The sequence below is a fragment of the Cololabis saira genome, chromosome 2 (genome assembly GCF_033807715.1).
Source record: "Cololabis saira isolate AMF1-May2022 chromosome 2, fColSai1.1, whole genome shotgun sequence".
NCBI classification, from domain to species: Eukaryota; Metazoa; Chordata; class Actinopteri; order Beloniformes; family Belonidae; genus Cololabis; species Cololabis saira.
In genome coordinates, this window is record NC_084588.1 from 32,028,162 (window position 1) to 32,048,973 (window position 20,812).

The following is a 20,812-nucleotide window of genomic DNA, read 5'->3' on the forward strand; positions in this document are numbered from 1 at the left end:
TTCAGGATGAAAACTGCAGTTTAAATGTATGTTGATGAAATCAGCAAAGGTGTGCGCCCGATCACAGGTGATTTCTAGAGGCAGTTTAGATTTTCTTTTCTTTTGTTTTGCTCTCGTTTTTGATTGTTTTTGAATGAATTGTATATTATTGTACTCAGTCACATTAGGCATTATATGTACAATTAACAGCACTTCAAACACTGTTAAAGTCACAATTCAAGCCCAACGAACCTGACTTGCATCACAGTTTAAAGATGCTGGAGAAATCACATCACATCCCGTCTTAAACTGATGTGGTTTAAAGCTGAAATTCTTCTTTGACTTAGCTGTTTGAGTCATTGCTTTACTTATCTTAGGGTTTTCTAAGCAATAACTAACTATATATTCCGAATACTTGACAAATATGATCATATTTAGCATTTGCAACATCGGTGCACTAATTACCTTTTTCATAAAGCATATTATTTTTGTGCGCAGCTTTGCTTCTTCCTCTGTTCAAACTTCCTCACTCAGGAAGCCAAGAGTTAATGTGTGTGTTGACTAATGCTCTGGATGCTCTCTGTGGCTTTGAGCTGTTCTCCATCCAGGAGAAAGAGACTCACTTCTCACAGCACATTGTGACTTCGTCCACGGTAGCCAGACTACACTGACTCATAGCACATGATGAATGACCTCAGTTCCCAGAGACACACTCAGGAGGAAAAAGAGATGGATCTAGAGAGAAACCTGAGAGTCAGGATGTGGATAAAACTTCACACTTGGACAAATAACACAAAGCCCTTTTGGACATCTGAACTTGCACTATTTTAAAGTAAACATGACTCGCCATGCCACTGGCTCCACAAAATGTGCACATAAAGATTTTTTTCTTTCTTTCATCTTCTACTTTCACTGTGGTTTTCAGCATTTTGTCCGATTCGCTCAACAGTGCGATTAACAGTGCACAACTCCTCAGGTCCTTTGAGCGTGCTGAAAAGCTGCAGTTGATGTTTTTTGGTTCTGCTTCTGTGTGACTGATGTCAGATTTAAGATTCGTTAATCTCTCTGTTTGTGTCTGAGTGAACTAACCATTGTACAATGCGTGTTTTCTAATTTTTACTTTTTTTTTTTCAGGGGAGCCGGGGTCACTACCGATACCACTGGCAGAGCCACAATGTCAAACACAGCGGAGTGGACGACATGGTGCTGCTCAGCAAGATCAACGAGGAAGCCATTGTGGACAACCTCAAAAAGAGATACATGGATGACTACATCTTTGTATCCTTTGCTCACATTTGCTGTTCGCAGCCCAGTGACAAATAGCTGAGTTTGTCTCATCCCTGCTTTTCCCAGAATAGCTGAATACTCATTCACTGTGACTTATTATCAATGAGTAATGGGTCAGTGTTGGAAGGTGACAAATTCCCCCAGAGATTCGGCCTTGAGAAGCAGAGGAAAGAGCCTCTTTGTGTGTGTACCCTCAAACTCTTGCCCCCTCACTGAAGTCCGAAGTGCTTTAGTTTCATCTCACTTGAGTATAAAATGTGAAATAACAGGTGTGAGCTGTAGCAGATTGCATAATGCAGAAATCTGCTGTTTGTTTCAATCTGGACAGTGTTACCATCTCTTTTGGCGCTGCTGTTTTGGATTGTGGTGCAAATTTTGAAAGCTATCATTTTCGTACAGTACATTGCACAAATGCTACCTTCAGGTTTTTTGGGTGTTTTTTTTTAAGAGCAAGCTGCGGCTACACATGTAAACTGTTCTTGATGCCAAGAGGATGAATGAATAAGTTCTTTAATGCTTTCGCAGCAACTCGTTGTGTAAACGTCATCCTTGCTGGGCCAGTGTTCAGAAGTATAAAGTTAAGTAAATGCGAGCAGTTTTGGGTTTGTCGGCACTGACTCAGGCTTTTGATTTGGGTCAATAAATAGCCGTAACTGGGAGGTCTTCCTGCCAAGGCCATGGGTCACTGTGGGCCACCCACAATAGCAGCTTTTTTTGCCTTAAGTGGCATTTTGTCTTCAGTGCATGAAACCTCAACATTACATTGAAGGACTATTCTGTCATTTACTTCGGCTCAAGACTGTTGCACACTCCTGATATTACAGATGCTAAAGAGAGTATTTCCTCTATTAGACTGTTTTATTACTACCTTTTATCTAAGAGTATGTAATATGTTGTGTTTCTACCTTTTACTGATTTACTTGTGTGTTCTTTAACACATAATCTCATCAGACATACATTGGTCCTGTGCTCATTTCCATCAACCCCTTCAAGCAGATGCCATACTTTGGAGACAAAGAAATTGAGATGTACCAGGGTGCAGTAAGTAAATCTTTTTGAAATTACTAATGTCTTTTTTAAATATCTGGAGGCTTTTAAGGTGGTATCCCTGAAAAACAGAAGCTGGTGTAGTGAAAACTTTCCAGCAGGCTGGAGCAGATGTTCCTGTCAGAAACTTGACTCAACCATTGAGTGGTTTCACAGAGCAGCATGTGCAAGTCTGCCTCCTCCCTTGGCCGACCTGCAGAGAGTGGGTTTGTCTCCTTAAGCCAGGAACAGACTGAAAAGCTTTTAAAAACTCTGACAGACTGTGAGAACCTATAGTGTCATTCATGCCAAATTTAATGGTTGACCACGTCAGATTTTACACAAGTATGCTGCATTCATATTTGCATGTTTGTATGGATGTATTGACATGGATGATTTGTGGATAACTTTTCTGACAAAGTGCATATGCTGCCACACAGAAATCTTTATTCCAGGGAAGGCTTTGCTTATGTCAGCAATATTGTGTCTCTGTCCTAACTGCTTTTTCTGCACTCCAACCCTGTTTGGAAATATTCTATTATGCTATATTTATACAGTTTTCTTTCAAAACAGCAGCAGTTAAGTTCTCAAACATTAACTGAGAGTAGTTGAAAGAAGAGATGATGCAAAGTGTTGGTAAACATGCCTTTGGCTTGATGATGTCAGCAGACTTGCATGTAACTATCACTGATTTTTCTTGGAGGTCTCAATATGTCTGTTAGTTTTAATTTAATTCTGTTAATGACCCTCAGGCTCAGTATGAGAACCCTCCTCACATCTACGCTCTGGCAGATAACATGTACAGAAACATGATGATTGACTCTGAGAACCAGTGTGTCATCATCAGGTAAGACTTTCCCATTACAATCATTTCATTCTCTGCCTTCTTTGTGTTTATGGTATGTGACAACCAAATAATGCAAGAGTAAGTTCCCCCTGTTTTTAAATGTTTTCATCAACTATTTTGGGTGTGAAAGAGGGTGATATGAAGGCAATCTGTACAATGTTACCTGTGAGATCTCAGGGCTGATTGGTTGCATGGTTCATCATAATGGAAAAGAAGAAAAGAGATCTGACCCAACGGGTTCCTCCACATTCTTTTAGTACAACTAGCTATCTGAGAATGATGTAATGCTTTGTGTTTTTTTTTCTTTTCTTTTATTAACATACAGTACAAACAACAACAAAAGACAACATTGAGTTGCTTTGTGTTTTTCATCTTATTGATTTCACTGTCAATTAGATCTGAAATTAGGAAAAAACATGTTAATACTCTGATAGGAAAACAAAAAAATACAACTGATCTGGCCCGAGTCAACTCAGGATATGAGCTGGAAACAAAAGAGCTGGTTCAACTTCCTGGGTTAAAGAGACGAACACCTGCATGATCGTTGGCTCACAATCAGTTGCTTTCCAGATACAGGGACATTTGAGGTACTTTTCAAGCCTCACTTGACTTTCTTTTGAGGATGTTTTTGGGCTGTAAAGCTGCACAGAGAAATGTGTGCTGTCATACTTTGAGGTTTTATTCTATGGTCCAGTCATCTGAGCACCGTGGTTACTATAGTGCTTACCTCATGACGAATGAGCCCTGCTTCAGCACTTTTGCTTGTTGTTTGGACAGCCAGCAGTTGCTCTTTCAGTTTCCAACATAAAGGTGCTGAGGTGGATTTCATGATAGACTAAATCAGCAAACAAAAGCTTGGAAGTGGTTTTATGATGAACCAGGTCTCCCTAAACAAAAGCTGACATGAATTGCTGGCCGTGCAGTGTGGTCGGCATCGGCCTGTGTTGGCTCTTTCTCATATTTACTTAGGAAATGTGCAAGCTGATGATGAGGGGAAATCCAGCATGAAACCCTTGAGCAGGTGTGACTGCCTTAAGCAGTTAAGATATATTGTGGTATGTAGCTAACATGTCTTTGCTGTTAATGGCAGCATATGACTTTCCTTTGACATCTGAGTCAGAATCAGATCGGATGAACAGAAATTGCTGACTTTATCGGTTTGGCGAATCTGCTGCATTGAAATGGGCTCATGGGCTTGGGTTCTGCTCAAACTTGTTTTCATCTTGGATCAGGGCTTCACAAACAGGACCAAGTTCCTGCAAGACATACATGACCTCTCAGTTTGTTGGCATTTACCCGACATGCTGTGTACCTTTTAGACGAGGCTTACACACACAGCCGCTCAGCTCGGTTTGGCTGGCTTATCGTCTTATCATATTTTCTCATGATTATTCATGAGTTTATTTCCACATCTCTGTGCCTCTCCTGTCCTGTGTTTGGTGCCAACATCAAAAGTTGTAATTATAATAAGACATTTATAAAAGGATAATGTGCAGAGAGATTGTAGAGATGCAATTAATAATTGTGAAAACGGTATTGGTTGTGATGTACGGCACCCAACAGCATAAAAGCAAGTACATATTTTGACATTTCCCATTTGCATTAAAACTCCTGCAGTTGTCTGCTTGATCTGTTGTATCAAGACATTACATGTTGTAAGACATTTTGAAGTTAAATCCTCAAACTACAATTAAACTTGGGTTTGCACATCAATTTGCCAATTTTTGAAAAATGAGTACACATTTAATAGTAGTAAAGAAAGATTATTAAAAAAAGAGGCTGAGGTATGGCCCAATCACAAGAGCACATGCTGCCTTCATTATTGAACATATACAGTATAAATTAGTGGCTTGGGTATCATCCTATGGCTAAAAATGTAACCACTTACTATGATCTTTGTTAGGAAGGAAGATGGAAATTACTCTCTCTTTCTCTCTCTTCAGAAACGATCTTTGCAGCATTTTTAATCCTTTTGTCACCGACTCTTGTCAGTTCAACAGTAGTGCAGATATTGCATTGTAACTGTAGTCAGATGATCAGATTCCCGTTGGATTGTGAGGCATGTCAGGGAGCGGACTTTAGTATGCACAGTATGTAAAACAAGACTACAAGGAGGACGGGACAGCCAGAGGAATGAAGACTGATGCTTTTGAAAATTCTGTTTATGCTTCACACTATAAAGTTTCAAATACAAAAGTAAAAATCTGTCATTCTGTGTGACTTTGCTTCTCTGATAAACGTGTTTAACCTAACTATAATGAAACTGCAGTATGCAACAAAAGCTGATGACTTTGGAATATTGATCATGTGTCATTCCAAGCTCTAAATTGTTAAATGGGTCTTGAAAACAGACTCACTTGTCCTCTGGGATCACCTACTGTAGGAAGAAAAAACCTTTTAGAAAAACTGAAAAAAAGCAATCATTCCGATCAGATATCTCTATCGGGGCAGACACTGATGTAATTCACTGAGTGGATATCAGGACGACAACACCGATCACACAAATCCAGTTCAAATTCAAACCTTTTGCAATAGTCCCGCCTGATTTATCCTGTTCAGATGAAGCTTGGCTGCTGTTTACTTTTTTAGGTCCAGCGTAATGTAGATGTTTTATTGTTTTCTACAGTTTTTTGCACTTTTATTATGAATTATTAAAAAAGAAAAAAACAAGCTACAACCCCCCCACCCTTTTTTTTTATTATATCAGAATCGGTATCATATGTATGCATCAGAATCGGATCAGAACTCGACAAAAGTGTGTGGTGCATCTCTTTTGAAAACACCAACTAGGTCTGTGGAAATGTATTAAACCCCTTGTGAGGCTCTGACCTCCAAAGACTTAAAATTCAATACAGAAGGTGAATCCTTTGCATATTTGCATCTGCACATCTGTAATGGCTTTGTGAAAGTTTAAATCTTTATGCTCCATTCTTGTACATGGCATTAAGTAACTCAAGTTAATACATTTCTGCGGAGGCCAACAATGCCTTCAGCTTTCGGGCCTCTCGACAATGAGACCTGTCATTATTGGAGCTAAAACTGGGACACAGACATGGGGACTCCCGCTCGTACTTAAAATATCCTCAAAGAATAACTTTCAGGAAAAGAAACAATGTACTCGGGAGCACAAAGGGTCTCAAGTTTTGTATTCTCTTGTAGTTTTTTCTTGTTGACTGATTTTCAAATGACACCATGGAAGTTCAGGAAAACGCTAAAGGATCTAGAAGAGAGTGGGAGGCATACAGGGGGATGGGCATAACCATATAGAGACTGCTGTGTAATAGAGTTGCTCCCATGACTTCCACTGGCAGTCTCTTAACAGTCTGCAGCTGTGTTTCCCACCGCGGGTTCACTAACCTGACTCTGCTTTAAGGAACAGAAAAAACAGACTTCACCGTCGTCCACTGCCAAACCACATATGTCAATATAAGTTTGATCCTGGCACACGGAAAGGCGAGGAGGAAAATATACCAGTGTAGCGTGATGGAAAAGGGGAAAAGATACGTAAACAAAGCAGAATCAATGTCCCTGGTTCTGCAGGCTTCTTCTGTCCAGATGTGCAAGGGGCCATTGCTCTGTTAACATTTGATTTGGAGCTTTACTTCAAGTTTCATAAATGTCATTTTGGGTTCAAGGAACATGCAACACTGTTTAAGAGATTCAGTATGACTTGATTAGTTGGCAAGAAACACACAAAAACACAGATTAACACAGCAACACAGGCATAGTGAATTTACAGTGTTGTAATGAATCTGGGCCAACTCTGATTTCAATCAATGCTTAGGGAGTTGTACATCTTCTACTATTTAAAGACTTAATTCAAAGACGACAGCCATCATTTAAATATTCAATTTTGGTTCAAGCTAGTATCAAATTGTTTGAAAGCCTAAATTCACAAGAGTATGGACGTAATTTGATAAACCACCGCAGGTGGCTGCTGTGAAGGCCAGTCAGAGAAGTTTGGGCTATTTTGTACTGCAAGGTATCTTTGCAAAATAGAAAATTTATTTTTATTTATTTTTTATGGCTCATGTATTACTTAAGATGGCTTAAAGCAGAAATACACTCATGAACAAACCCAAAGGTAGTACCAGGACAGGACTGAGTTCAGCAGACTGTCTGACCATCTCTGCCCACGCGTCGCTCTAATCAGGTAACCAAAGCAGTTCCACCAAACAACATTGCAAGCAGACTATTGGATGATTAACATGGAAAGAGGGGAAAGAAAGCCAGGATGAGTGTGTCGTTAAGTCAGCTTAGACCTAAGGGTATCTCCGAGTCCAGCCTACGTCTGGCAGATATTCAGGTGGAGGGGTGGATGGGATTAGATCCACAGTGCTGAAATGGGAAAACTCTTTTCATTCACTTGTTTCTCTGCAGCAGCCAGTCTGCAGGACGCCGTTGTAAAATACATTTAAGATCTCAGGAGTTGCATTTCCTGAAATGAATTATTTATGCGACCAGTCTCGCATTAAATCTAAGACTTTGCTGAGTGTAATAGTGATCATCTCTCTCAGTGCTGAAGCACAAAACCTGTAAACAAATCGGGTTTTCCATAATCGCTAAAGCTTTAAAGTACATAATTGTGTCTTGGCAGGTTTCACCTGAAAGTCAAGAGCAACTTATTCCATTTGTTTCTGTGTACAAATGAAATATAGCTTTAAAAGTCTAATTTGAACGTTTTGCATGGTTTTTTTTGGCAAGTTGAGCCTGTAAAAGTGTTTTTGATCCACTTCAAATGTTGGCTGCTATGTATCAGCTATTCACATGTGTAACATGGAGTGAGTAACAGGAGTCAGAAGATACTATGTAATGTACTGGTAGACTGAACCATCCATCAAGATGCTCATCATCAAATATAAGACCAAATCCAGGGGACATGATATGCTGTATTAGCGTTAGACTAAATAGCCCGTTAGGTATTCAGGGATTTATTTATTTTTTTTAGCAGAGAAGCTTTTTTTTCTCGTTGGTCGCAGCTCTTGAAATTAGGTGCTGTTTACATGTGAGACTGAAAGAGTTCCCAAACTGCTGGCTCTCAACACTGAAAGTTTAAAAACAAGAATGCACGCCTCCATGAGTCACTTTGCTTGATGTCTGAGCAGGTCGTCAAATGTCACATGCTGTTACATCTGTTACATGCATTTCAGTGTCACGCGCTGCTGTGTGCTCTTGAATTTGGCTCAGGGTGCATGTCTGGGATAACATGTGCTTACTTAAAGATTTTATGTGTTTTTCAGTGGAGAGAGCGGAGCAGGGAAGACTGTGGCAGCCAAATACATCATGGGCTACATCTCCAGAGTGTCAGGTGGCGGGCCCAGAGTACAGGTGAGAAGAGCTGCCTTCTTTCTCTGAGAAGAGTATGCAAAAGGCACGCATATATAAGAGACGTTTGAGATGCTCTGCCACATACATTGAATGCTAACTTGGGACAAACATGTATGTATGTATATATATGTATGTATATATATATATATATATATATATATCTCAGGTTGTCGCATAAAAAATGGATGAAGAGAACAAAGTAATGGATATGAGATGATTATCATGACACTATGAGATAAATACACACACACACACACACACACACACACACACACACACACACACACACACACACACACACACACACACACACACACACTTATCTGTGACCAGGGTTTTCATAGTTTTTAGTGATGGCTCGATTCCTAAGTGGAAACTTAGTGAATTTCAGATGGATTATGAAGGTGAATTTATTACCTGGAGGGGAAAAAACCTTTGTTGTGTCTGGTACAGCCAAGTTGAACCTTTGCCGTCTGTCCCGTACATTATCTTGAAGGAGTTGTAGTCCATTCCTCTGTATAAAGAATGAAGACAGATAAGATGGATAACACGTTAGTGTCACTGTACATGTATGTTGACACTCCGGTGGAGCAACCTCCCGAGGATTCCATAATAATGCATACATACACTTAAATATGATATAATAGGTGTTACAATAAAATCACAGGCAGACACGCAAATACAACTTTCCAAAGCATTTCAGTTGGTTTATGTTTGGAACTTTTACTCTTATTTATTTAACTCCAGGACATTAACTTTAGCCTTGTGCTGTCCTTTCTGTCTTGAGTGATTGGTGAACTTGATGCAGAGGCTCCTGGTTTGGAAAATATACGGGATAGCACTCTTTTTTTCTTAAGTACAGTGTTTTTATTTTGATAAAAGTAGCATTTAAACTACAGGTTCTGTTTTCTGTCTTATCTTTCCTCGTCATCCTTCTGACCAGTCTCGCATGATTGTAAACGTGTACAGCTGTGGCTTCCTGCTTTCTTCCCCTGCCATGCTTGCTATTGTTGTTGCAGGTTTTGTACTGGTGAACTTTTCCATGAACAAATGTAATGGAAACCTTAAGTCCCCCCCACCCCCCAAAAAAAAGGTATGCTTTGCTTTGTGACCCCATAAACCAGCACACACCTTGCTTTCTGAGTGATCTTTGCTGGTTGACCACTCCGAGGAGGGGTGAGACTGATTGTGAGTTTCCTCGATTTGTTCACATTACTGGAGTCCAACCTCTGCAGAGATGATTTTGCAACTTTTTCCAGTCTGATGAACATCTGTAACTCTTTTTCCGAAGTTCTAAAAACAAATCTCCTTTGGTCATGCCATGATAGACACTCATAAACATGTGCTATGAAGCTTAGAGGTTGATAAATCCTTGTTCTGTAAACTAAAACACTCAGACCTGTATCCTGTTGCAAAACACTTGACTCTTATTTCATCTTCAAACAAACTGCTGATCCTAAAGGTTCACACAGTTTTTGCCAGTCAGTTGTCTTTTGTAGGATCATTTTACTCATAAAACTAATACCGGTAACTAGTATTTTATCTAATTGGTTTCATTCGTTGCTGTATTATTTAGGGCTTTTATTGTGAAATGTATTCAGAAATACAAAACTTTCAGTCACCAAATGTACAGTATATTTTCGCAGCATGAACTTTCATGATTCTTAATAGCAATTGAAGGAAATCAAGTGCTTGTTGCTGCTTCTTTCCAGCACTTATTCCTCCCCCGGCCTTAATCATTGTCTTATCATCCTCATCCTCTATAACCTATTATCAGCCTATTGACATCCTCTTATTCGCCCACCCCCCCCTTCAGCCATCTGGCAGCTCCCACCCAGACCAGCAGATGTCCAGCTCCTAAGCTTGATAAAGATCTGAAGTTTGATGAGGAAATGCCTGCACCATGATTGCAGTGGGATTTTTATATTTAATCCATCCAGATCTGCTTCCACCAAAACTACAGCAGAGATCATATTAAGCCTCATCAGCTGTCGTGCTGGCTCTGATTTAGTTAAATGAAATATGTTGTAACTTCTTATCTACTTTCTTAAGTTTAATGTTCAGCATTACTTTTCATTGACATCGTTTTGTGAAGCTTTACAAACATTCTTCAGGACCCGTGCTCTTTTGCAGCCTGTTGAAGGCATGTGTTAATATGCATGGGAGGTAAAATTTCCATGCAGCCTGTACATCACCTGAGTATCCTCATTTGCATATTTTCTTACCACATTTATTAATATCCGGTAATATTCTCAATGACTTGAATGTTTTTATGCCTTGGGGCTGTAAAATATGGTGAAATAGTAATCTGATGATTGTATCTTCAATGTTTTCAGGTATAAATCGAAGCTTTCTTTCACAAAAGGCCATGAAAGCACCATTAAAAACATTCCAGTCAGCTTCTGTGAACAATAATGGAAGGCGGGAATCTCTCCGTCTGCTGTACAAAGTTAAAACTGATGTGTCTCTGAAATACAGCAATACACATGGCTCACAGGAAAGCTAATCTCCTCCAGATTTTGTGCCTGTAGAGCCGCATTTTCTGCGTGCGTGCGTGCGTGCGTGCGCGTGTGTGTGTGTGTGTGTGTGTGCGTGTGCGTGTGTGTATTCAGACACTGATGATTGTATTTGAGTGGAAAGTTCCACAGACGTACAGTATGCATCGGCGCTTTGGTGAGGGTGTGAAATACTGTGGCTCCTCAACCTGCTGTAGAGTCTGTGAGTGATGTGTCTCATCTCCTCGCAGCACGTCAAAGACATCATCCTGCAGTCCAACCCACTGCTAGAGGCCTTTGGAAACGCCAAGACTTTGAGGAACAACAACTCCAGCAGATTTGTAAGGCTTTCATCTATCGGTTGGCTTTTTCCACTTTTTGTGAATTTGAGTGTCTTAACTCATAGCTGTTCCTTGTTTAACAGGGAAAACGTATAAAAAACTGGTTCAAATGATTGAAAACTGGGGCTGTAAATTTAAAAAGTAAATTCAAAGTTCTCCAAGCGTCTTCTCCTCGTACCCTAGTACCGTATAAGCTCCTCACCAATGTCACTTACAGGAAGCTAAAGGCCTTAAGTGCATGTTACTATGGGGTGATTTTTGTGGCACACCTTTAGAGCCAAACTAAGGACTTTTGAAGCAAATATTTACATTTATGGTTTCTCTCTTTTTCGGGGTTTTTTATGCATGAGGGAGCAAGCTTCATGTGTGTCCTGGTTAACCAGAAACACTTAAGGACACACAGACGTGCAGATCCACTGACACATCATGTCCTCTGCTGCTGAAAATAAACACAACAAATAACCTCTATTAGGACGTCTTAACTGAACTTAAATTTACCTGTAGATTTACAGGTTCTGTAAAGATGTTTTAAATATTTTTGGGGAAAAAATAATTGCTTTGACAGTAACGGTCACAGATCACAGCTTTGGAAAAGCCATCATTGAATAAAAACTGTCTGTGTTCAGTTTTGGGCCACTTGACTGAAACATATTACATTACAGTCGTGTCTGGAGTCAATGAAACGATTAAAAGCAGGATGGGATTTATATAAATGTACACGTGCACACCCCACTAGCAACCCTAGATGAGCCAGGTGCCAAGACTTAAAACAATAGGACCACTGCTTCACTCTTTTCTCTTTTTTTTGTCATAAATAAATAAAGCTATATACTTTGATTCAACAGGGGAAATATTTTGAGATCCAGTTCAGTTCTGGTGGTGAACCAGATGGAGGGAAAATCTCCAACTTTCTCCTGGAGAAGTCACGTGTCGTCATGAGGAATCCTGGAGAGAGGAGTTTCCACATTTTCTATCAGGCAAGTTTTTGGGGCACATCTGCTTTGTAAAAGTGGAATTTTAGGACAGGTTGGACCTTTCGCTTGGACTCCAGCAGATCGGTCAGTCTGTTTTTCTTGTGCACGGTCCAAGGGTCCTGGAAAAGATTGAACTGTTAAACACTAACCTTGCTTAAAATGTTCTAAAAAAAATGTTTAATCATTTATTGCCAGGCCTTTTGAAGAACAGCTCAACTGTGATTCACTTCACAAAAATATCATATGTGGCAGTACCCAAACACTTTCCAGTTTACTGTAGGACTTGGCATGAAGAGACGTTTATAACTCAGACAATAAATATTGACTCCACAGTTAATAGAAGGAGCCAGTGCAGAGCAGAAGAACAGCCTTGGAATCACAAGCTTGGATTACTACACTTACCTCAATACGTCCGGCTCCTACAAAGTGGATGACATCAACGACAAAAGTGACTTCCAGGAGACAATGGTATGATCAGATTCCTTTCTTATGAACTGGCAGTAACACCCTCAGCGGAGTTGTGTGCCAATGAATCCCATCCCAGTTTTCCCTTGACAGTCTTGTCTCTTCCTGACCATCCTCTTTTGTTTTCTTTTCTGACCATCATCTCCTGTTGTTGTTTACCTTTGAGACTGCAACAGGAGTAATTAGATGACACAAGCTTACAGAATTGAGTAAACCCAAACTGTAGCCTTGATGTGCATGTCCTTTTTTCTTCCTCAGCACGCTATGGATGTGATTGGCATCGCGGCAGAAGACAGCTCCATGGTGCTTCAGATTGTGGCTGGAGTCCTGCACCTGGGAAACATCACCTTCAAAGAGTCAGGCAACTATGCTGCCGTGGAGAGTGAAGAGTGTGAGTAGGATCGCATAAACGCCTTTACGATGGGCCACGCTGAACACATAAAGCAAATATCACTTAAAGGCTCTTTGCCAGTGTATTTCCTGGCCTTATGTTGGTATACTAAGTAGACCATCTCAGGAAACTCTCAATCTGTTTAAAGGAAAATAAGTCGGTGTCCATTATGAATATCTACCTGTGTAGTTTTGCATCGAGCCTTTGCCGAAATAGTTCAGTCTGGAACTTGGTGCCGGATGACAGTTGTTAAAGTTTGATGAGTCACACAGCAAAAAGACAGATGCAGTTTTAATGACGATAAAAGGTGAAGGTTCTGGGCCTCAGTGAGTCATGGGCTGTTTCTCCTCTTCGCCGTGTCCTCAGGTGCCCTTTTCAAGTATTGGAGGATATTTCTCTCTTACCACTTTCACTCCCTAAAGTTTTATTGTGTTAATGCAGGGCTGCAGCCAGCTGTGTGGAGTAATCCAGACCATGCTAGATTACCAGAAAATAAAATGCTATTATTGTAGGTCTGCACTTCTTTCGTCAGAGGCTAAAATTACTTGGAAAAGTACGTCTCCTTCTGCCCCCTTCCTTTTGCCTTTTCCTGCTTCACTTTATTCTTCTCCTCTTTCTTCTTTTCCTTTCTCCCTCTTTCTGACACTGTTCTCTCTGTGATGCAGATGAGAGTGCCAGTGTACAAAGCCTGGGTCTGTTCTGGGCCGACGTAACTGCGGCATTTCATAATCTCTGCTTTTCCTGTTCCCTTGAGTCTCCCTTCCTGTGTGCTTTTACTACTTCTGTTGCTCACTGCTTTCAAACCCAAAATAAGAAACTTCATCAACACTTGCAGCATGCTATTTGTATGTCTGTTGTAACAGATTTCCTCTAAAAACATAAGGCTGAATCTACATTCATACATCTTCATTTAAAAGCTTTTGTTACAGTTGCACTTGACACCCATAATACTTAAAATTGACCCCTTGAAGAATGACCACGGTTGGACCTGTTGCAATCTGGATGGACAAAAGTAAAAACATTTGGAAACAATGACATAATTGCACGATTTGCCTTGTGATTTGCTCTTTTGGGTCGCTATTTAGAGTTCCCTGATTCATCAAACCTGTATTGTATCGTAACAATCACTGGAAGATCACACGCCAGACATGCCTTTATGATGGTTTGAACAACAATGTGGAGATCAAGTAGTGCAGACTGGGAACCGCTGTCATGCAGCCAAGGTCTGTATTTAATAACACTGCAACTGGCTGTGCAGAAACAAAGTCATTTTAAAAGAAACCTGCAACCAGGGTTTTTTGGCATATGCCCACTGGGTGTGGATGGATGGATGCGTTTTCTGTGCTTCAGTATGGACAGTACGTCTTCTGCATTGGGTTGAAAGGGGTTAAAAGGCTACTTTGAATGCAGCTCGGCTTTGTTTTTAAAAAACTGTTTTAAAACAGAACTTCTGGATGCAGCCCAGGAAAAAGCCTAACCTATTCTGATTGGTTTGCTCCACTTGCAGGCCCCGCCCACCATCTCACATCAGTTCTGTGTGAAATGCAATAATTTTAATGGATGCAATATTGGTACACTTCTCTTGTGTATGATGAGTCATCAACATTTTTATTAGTTTTTAGAAATAATTTAGAGCAGGACTCAAAACAATGGTTTAGATTTTAAGAGCCCCTCCTCTCAGGATTTACGGAGCGTTTGCTTGTTGTTCCTGGTGTGACCACTCAGAAAGCAAGCTTTAATGTTTAAGTGAGGTAGAAGTGAAGCAAATACAGGCAATAAAGAAATCGGTGGCAAACGGGCGGCAGATTGAGATTATTGGAACCAAAAAGAAAGAAAAAAAAAAAGGGCACGAAAGGGGAGGACACTGTCAAGTTTATTAAAGCGATAAACAGATGTTTGGTAAATCAAGTTTCTTATTGTCAATATTATAATTACTGTTATAACACTTAGATGGAGGAAAGCCTTTCCAGTCTTTCTGTGAAGCTTAATCAATGTAATCATCTGATGGCTGCAACTTTAGATTTGGTGTTCAAATCTGAACTTGGTGGTGGTCATGTAGTTTTCAGCAAAACAAATTTCTTATGGGCCTGAAAAGAAGAATTAAAAAAAAAAGAACAACTTGCACACCAGAACCAAAACATGCACATTTTTCAGTATTCAAATGCTTTTATTGAAAGCTGAGCAAAAATGGACTGTTGCCAAAAAAGGTCTATGTTTGTGACACATCTCTAATTGGGGAAAGCGGCACGCTCCATGAGCCTATGTTCGGAATTCTATTGCTCTCATTACTCACTGCTACTTTGACTAGCAAATGTTGTACCGCATACTTTGAACTTATGCGGGAATTGCTCCCGAGAATTCCCGCAAACAATCTGTATCTCTCCAAAAGCCTCCTGTCAAACACAAAGGATGACTTTTCCTCCTGAGTGAAGCAGGCGTATGGTCAGTCACACCCTAATGTCCCAGAAGGGGAGCTACTATAGTGGTCTGATGCATTCCCAGACGCAGCAAGTCTGCAGGCCTGAGAGCTATTTCCTTTTAGGGGAAGTGAGTCACTGTAATAAGGCAGGGAGGGGCTCTCCGGGGACAATATCAACGCCAGGTCATGGCAAGTAGTCTGTGGTGTGCACAACATATTCTTCTATTCTTCTTTTTTACATTCTGTTGTAGTTTACTGCTCATAGCCAATGAGGTGTAGGTTTTTTGAGTTGTGCGCAGAGGAGGCTTCATTTCTGCTGCTTAGCCACAATACCTTCCCAGCTTCGTGTCTTAACATCACATCCACACGCTCAAAGATTATGATCAGAAACCTTTTGGATTTTTGAGACATTATGACTGACTGATAAGAGTAGATATAAAGCAAATGATGTACCGGAGCCGCTGATTTTTACTGTTACACTGCCACACTAAGGTTACAGGAAGTAACCTTTTGAACGTCTGCCGACTATTTGCATACTGGTTTTCAGAGACATGTCTGTTTTTTCAGAGCAGGACTTTTTATTAACACGATGTATTCGATATTTGCTGGTTCAAAACAGTGTGGCACTCTGGCCAAAATGAACACAAGAATATGACTGAAATTAAACAGTTACTGTATTTTTTTCCCCCTTTGTGAATAAAACAATTTAAATCACAAATTCTCCATGATCGTTACAGATGCCATAAAATGTTTTGGTTCTTATTCAACCCAAACAGCAAAACCCTAAAGACACCTTTGTTTTTAAGAGCCGTAACTATCTCAGGTCTGAAGTAGAGCTGTGGATGTGAGCTCAGTGTTTGCGGTAATGGAGCATTGAGCATGCTTGAACAGTCAAATTGACTCATAAATGTCATAAATGTTGGGATATAAGATATATATATAGTAACTGGCTGTTCTCTACACAGACCTCTGCCAATTACATGTCTTTAATCCAGCTTCACAGTTTTTCAAGTCTTCTCCTGGGTTTCTGTCTGGCAAAGATTCACTAATAAAAACTGATGAAGTTGCACACATTCATTTCTGTTAAGCTTTCTCTCACAGGCTCCTGTCTTTCTTTAGTTTTAGCGTTTCCTGCGTTTCTCCTCGGCATCGACCAGAACCGTCTGAAGGAGAAGCTGACGAGCAGAAAGATGGACAGCAAGTGGGGAAGTACGGTGGAGTCCATCGATGTGACCCTGAACGTGGAGCAGGCCTCTTACACACGAGACGCCCTCTCCAAAGCCCTGCACGCTCGTGTGTTTGACTTCCTGGTTGAGGTAAAAGTGCATCTTAATGGTGTTTCAGAATTAATAAACGAGGATTTTCACTGGTAGAAATAATGTGATAGCTTGTAGCATGCATGTATCTTACTCAGATGAATCCTCTGATTTCAGTCCATCAACAAAGCCATGGTGAAGAATCATCAGGACTTTAATATCGGAGTGCTGGACATTTATGGATTTGAAATTTTCCAAGTAAGCATTTTTTGGATGCTTCTCATGCTGACACTGGAATTTTACTCTGTGGCGACATATGAATTAGATTAACTGGTATTAACATAGCATTTAAACAGATTTAAGACTAATAAGACTAATTCATAGAATAGGAAGATTAAGTCCCATCTTCTGATTGAGACGGCTCCTTATCTAATCTGATTACTTGTTTGTTTTGGTTCAATTAATGAGAGACCCTGGACTTGGAGGTGGGAGTGAATTCTTTTGGTTTGCAAAAGCGCTCTTTATTCCTACTCCCAAGACTCTTGATAATAACATCCACCGTAAGTGTGCCCTGATCTGTTCCTCCAGCTTTGGCAGTCTGACAGTTTCAAGGTTTTGCACACACAATGCAAGAAAAGTTGTTAGACCGGAAGATGTAGACTGCCCTCACTTATGGTTCAAGCTGCAGGTCCATTGTATGCTTGCGCTTCCTTTGATATCAAGCACTCTGTGTACAGCCCCCACTCCACACAAAGCCCATTGAGCTTGGAGGATATCCGTTCTCCACGGAAGATAAAGTTAACCTTTATTCACTGTATCGTCTTCTTTAGAAAAATGGATTTGAGCAGTTCTGCATCAATTTTGTGAATGAGAAGCTTCAGCAGATATTCATCGAGCTGACTCTAAAGGCTGAGCAGGTGACGTCTCTCGGCTTCTCTTCTGCATTTTTGAATCAATTCCTGCATCTGTCGTCTAACTCTGAATCTTTTCACGTCTTATAGGAGGAGTATGTGCAGGAGGGCATCAAGTGGACTGCTATAGAGTACTTCAACAACAAGATTGTATGTGATCTCATCGAGAGCAAAGTAAGCACCTGATAAAGTGTTGAACAAACCAAAGTTCACACCTCATAGCTGGAGGCCATGATGTTTATTTCTTGACTTTGATACAGAAAATATGCATCTAACTATCTATGAAGTACTCACAAACATACAAACATTCAGCAGACAATCATGCTGTCACAGGCAGAATCTTTTTAAAAGTTAAGTATATATTCAAATGCAAAATCATCCATAAAAGGTAGGAGATATATATTTTACACAATAATAGATATAATGTTTGCAGTTGTCAAATAAAGCATTTTAGGCCTCATAAACTTGTGATTGACATGTAAAATATTTTATAATGTCCTCCATTTTTATATCATTGTTCACAGTAGCTCAATTTATTCCCAGATCACACTATTTTGAACTCTAAATTGCATCCTCTTCTCAGCCAATCACAAGCCAGCATCTAAGTAAAACAACCAATCAGCTTTCACGACTGTGCTGCTGTTGGTCAGTCAGACAGCAGAAAAATAAAAGACAGGAAGAAGGGACAGGATCTGAAAAATGTGTTGCCAAAATTACAAAAATGCCTATTTTAGCTATTTATGATTTCACAATGGATGCAATAAAGTGAGAATTGATCCTCATGTCATGCAGTTTTAGTCTGAAATCAATTACAAGCTTTCAAATCAAATTTGAGCTGAATCCTTTTTCAGTTTTGGAAATCACACGTATTCTTCCTTTTTTTTTCTTTTATTACCGAGTAGCAAAACTTCCTCTGAAGTTTCTCCTCTATTGCCAGGACTTGGCTCAGCTTAATATCTTAACATCATGTTTATTAATTTGATCTATGAAAATCCACAACAAAGACTTTAAAATAAGCCTCCATATGAAAGGGGCAGGGGGTCTGCATCGGTGCCTGACGGCTCTTTGCTTAACCCAAAGACAAGTTATCATTTGTCCTTGTGACGCTGTTCTTTGAGCCTGAGAGACCACTGTGGCTCGAGCAGCACAGAAAAGCGTCTGACGGGAGCTGGTGGGGACACACTAGGCAGACTGTGAGAGTAGTGTTAAAGAGCGGCTGTGTGAAACCGACTCAGCTCTCTGAATATGAATCATAGCCTCACCAATTCACTCAGTTTTCAGATCTCAATTGGCTTTTGCTTGGTTGGTGTCAGAAAACTCCTTATTGACTTTAGTTGTTTATACAGTTTTAGGGGGAAAAAAATGTCTATATGTGAAGGCAAAATGTCAGTAAGACAGGCATGCTTTCTTTTTTGCTCCATGGAAAACTAAGAAAACCTTTAGGTAGCAATGATTTTAGACTTTGTTCTCTGATTTCTGCTTGATAAATTACTCTTAAGTGACAAATTTCCTTGTACGAGGATAATCTGTTTAATAATCTCAACTCCGACACATATAATCTTTAAAGCATTTAACTCAGTCGCAGATCGAGCAGAATAAGATCAACAACAAATCCTCAGTCGTCATCTGATGTCTTCCCTGCGGTCCTAGAACCCTCCTGGTATCATGAGCATCCTGGATGACGTGTGCGCCACCATGCACGCGGTGGGGGAGGGAGCCGACCAGACCATGCTGCAGAAGCTCAGAGTCCAAATCAACACACACGAGCACTTCAACAGCTGGAACCAGGGCTTCATCATCCATCACTATGCTGGCAAGGTCAGTTCAAATGCACGAAGCCCTCATACATGTTTTTGGGAGATTTTGGTGTCACTGGTTTATAAAACAAAACAAAAACAGTTGGATAAGAAGGTATAATCACCAGCATCCAGAAGAACATTTTATGTCTACAGTCTGAAGCAGGAAGCTGGAAGTTCACTTCTAGAAATAGAAGCTTATTAAAATATATATTTTTTAAGGTTTTGGTTAAGGAACTGTTTCTGCACTTGTATGATTTGCCATAAATACCAGTTAGGCAGCTGGTGCTTCAATTTGGAGTCTGTCATCATCTTTATCCTTTAAGGATTTCCACTTTTAAATGAAATCCTTTCTCTGTTCCACCTCCTACATGTCTTCTTTGTTAAAAGTCACACCTCTCATTATCTGGAAACGCTGGTAACAAAGTGTTCATCAGTCTCGGTTAGTTCAAATATGTATGTTTTGAAGTGTTTTTGCGGATTTTGGTGGTCTGGGCCCGAGGTTGTCCCATGTCGTTCTCCAGATGTGCGGTGGCCTCAGCTTGGCATACATGCCGCAGACTTAATGAGCCGTGCCATAAAGAGTTGAGGAGCTCCCATGACTGCGCTCAAAACATTCCTCCTTTCCCAGCCTACAGTATCGCAGAAATAACATACACTTTTAGACCACTGCTGGTTTTACGAGAAGCCGATCCTGGAAGGTGAAAAGCTTGAAACCCTTTTATTTTTTTCCTCCCGTAAATTCCAAGTCACTGATTCAGGTCAGAATATCAGTTTCAATTGTTGTTTTCACACACGTCATCTTCCATTCGGCTTGAGGTCTTCAACACTTCAACCTTGTCCTGTTTGATAACCAAACCTTCTCTGTGCCTTTCTCCAGGTGTCCTACGACGCCGAGGGTTTCTGCGAGAGAAACCGGGACGTCCTGTTTAATGACCTCATTGAGCTGATGCAGAGCAGTGAGATGTAAGCGACTCCTTTTTGCACATTGAGCGGACATGTGGCGTGGATCTCTGCGGTGCACATTTAAAGGGAGCCCTCTTTTTGTGATGCATATGGTTATAATTGAACACATCTGAATGAAAAGCTCCAGACATTCAAATGCATCTGGAGGCTGGTGGGAGGCAGCAGAAGCGTGCAGGGTTAACTGTCGTCCTGCCCCCTGGCTTCAGTCGCGTTATGTGGCTTTTAGAGTCGCCCCAATCTATCCTTACAAGAGCAGGGTCCTTGTGGGGCAGTTGTGGGGTCTGGTCCCCTTGTGTTATTGTTCTGTAGGCTTTTTTGTGTCAAAAGGACC

The 20,812-nt window shown here is 40.5% G+C and overlaps 1 protein-coding gene across 2 annotated transcripts in view; it reads left to right on the top strand.

Moving 5' to 3' along the window:
- The window catches only part of myo1ea (myosin IEa), a 53,961-nt gene that overhangs the window by 18,751 nt on the left and 14,398 nt on the right, over positions 1-20,812 (top strand). For both annotated transcript variants that reach the window (XM_061743484.1, XM_061743494.1), the window contains exons 2-15: positions 1,114-1,257; positions 2,218-2,307; positions 3,045-3,139; positions 8,380-8,467; positions 11,214-11,303; positions 12,149-12,280; positions 12,611-12,745; positions 13,001-13,133; positions 16,672-16,868; positions 16,986-17,066; positions 17,639-17,725; positions 17,810-17,893; positions 19,370-19,537; positions 20,396-20,481. In XM_061743484.1, the coding sequence (XP_061599468.1) occupies positions 1,114-1,257; positions 2,218-2,307; positions 3,045-3,139; positions 8,380-8,467; positions 11,214-11,303; positions 12,149-12,280; positions 12,611-12,745; positions 13,001-13,133; positions 16,672-16,868; positions 16,986-17,066; positions 17,639-17,725; positions 17,810-17,893; positions 19,370-19,537; positions 20,396-20,481 (1,610 nt within the window). The remainder of the gene's footprint in view (positions 1-1,113; positions 1,258-2,217; positions 2,308-3,044; positions 3,140-8,379; positions 8,468-11,213; positions 11,304-12,148; positions 12,281-12,610; positions 12,746-13,000; positions 13,134-16,671; positions 16,869-16,985; positions 17,067-17,638; positions 17,726-17,809; positions 17,894-19,369; positions 19,538-20,395; positions 20,482-20,812) is intronic.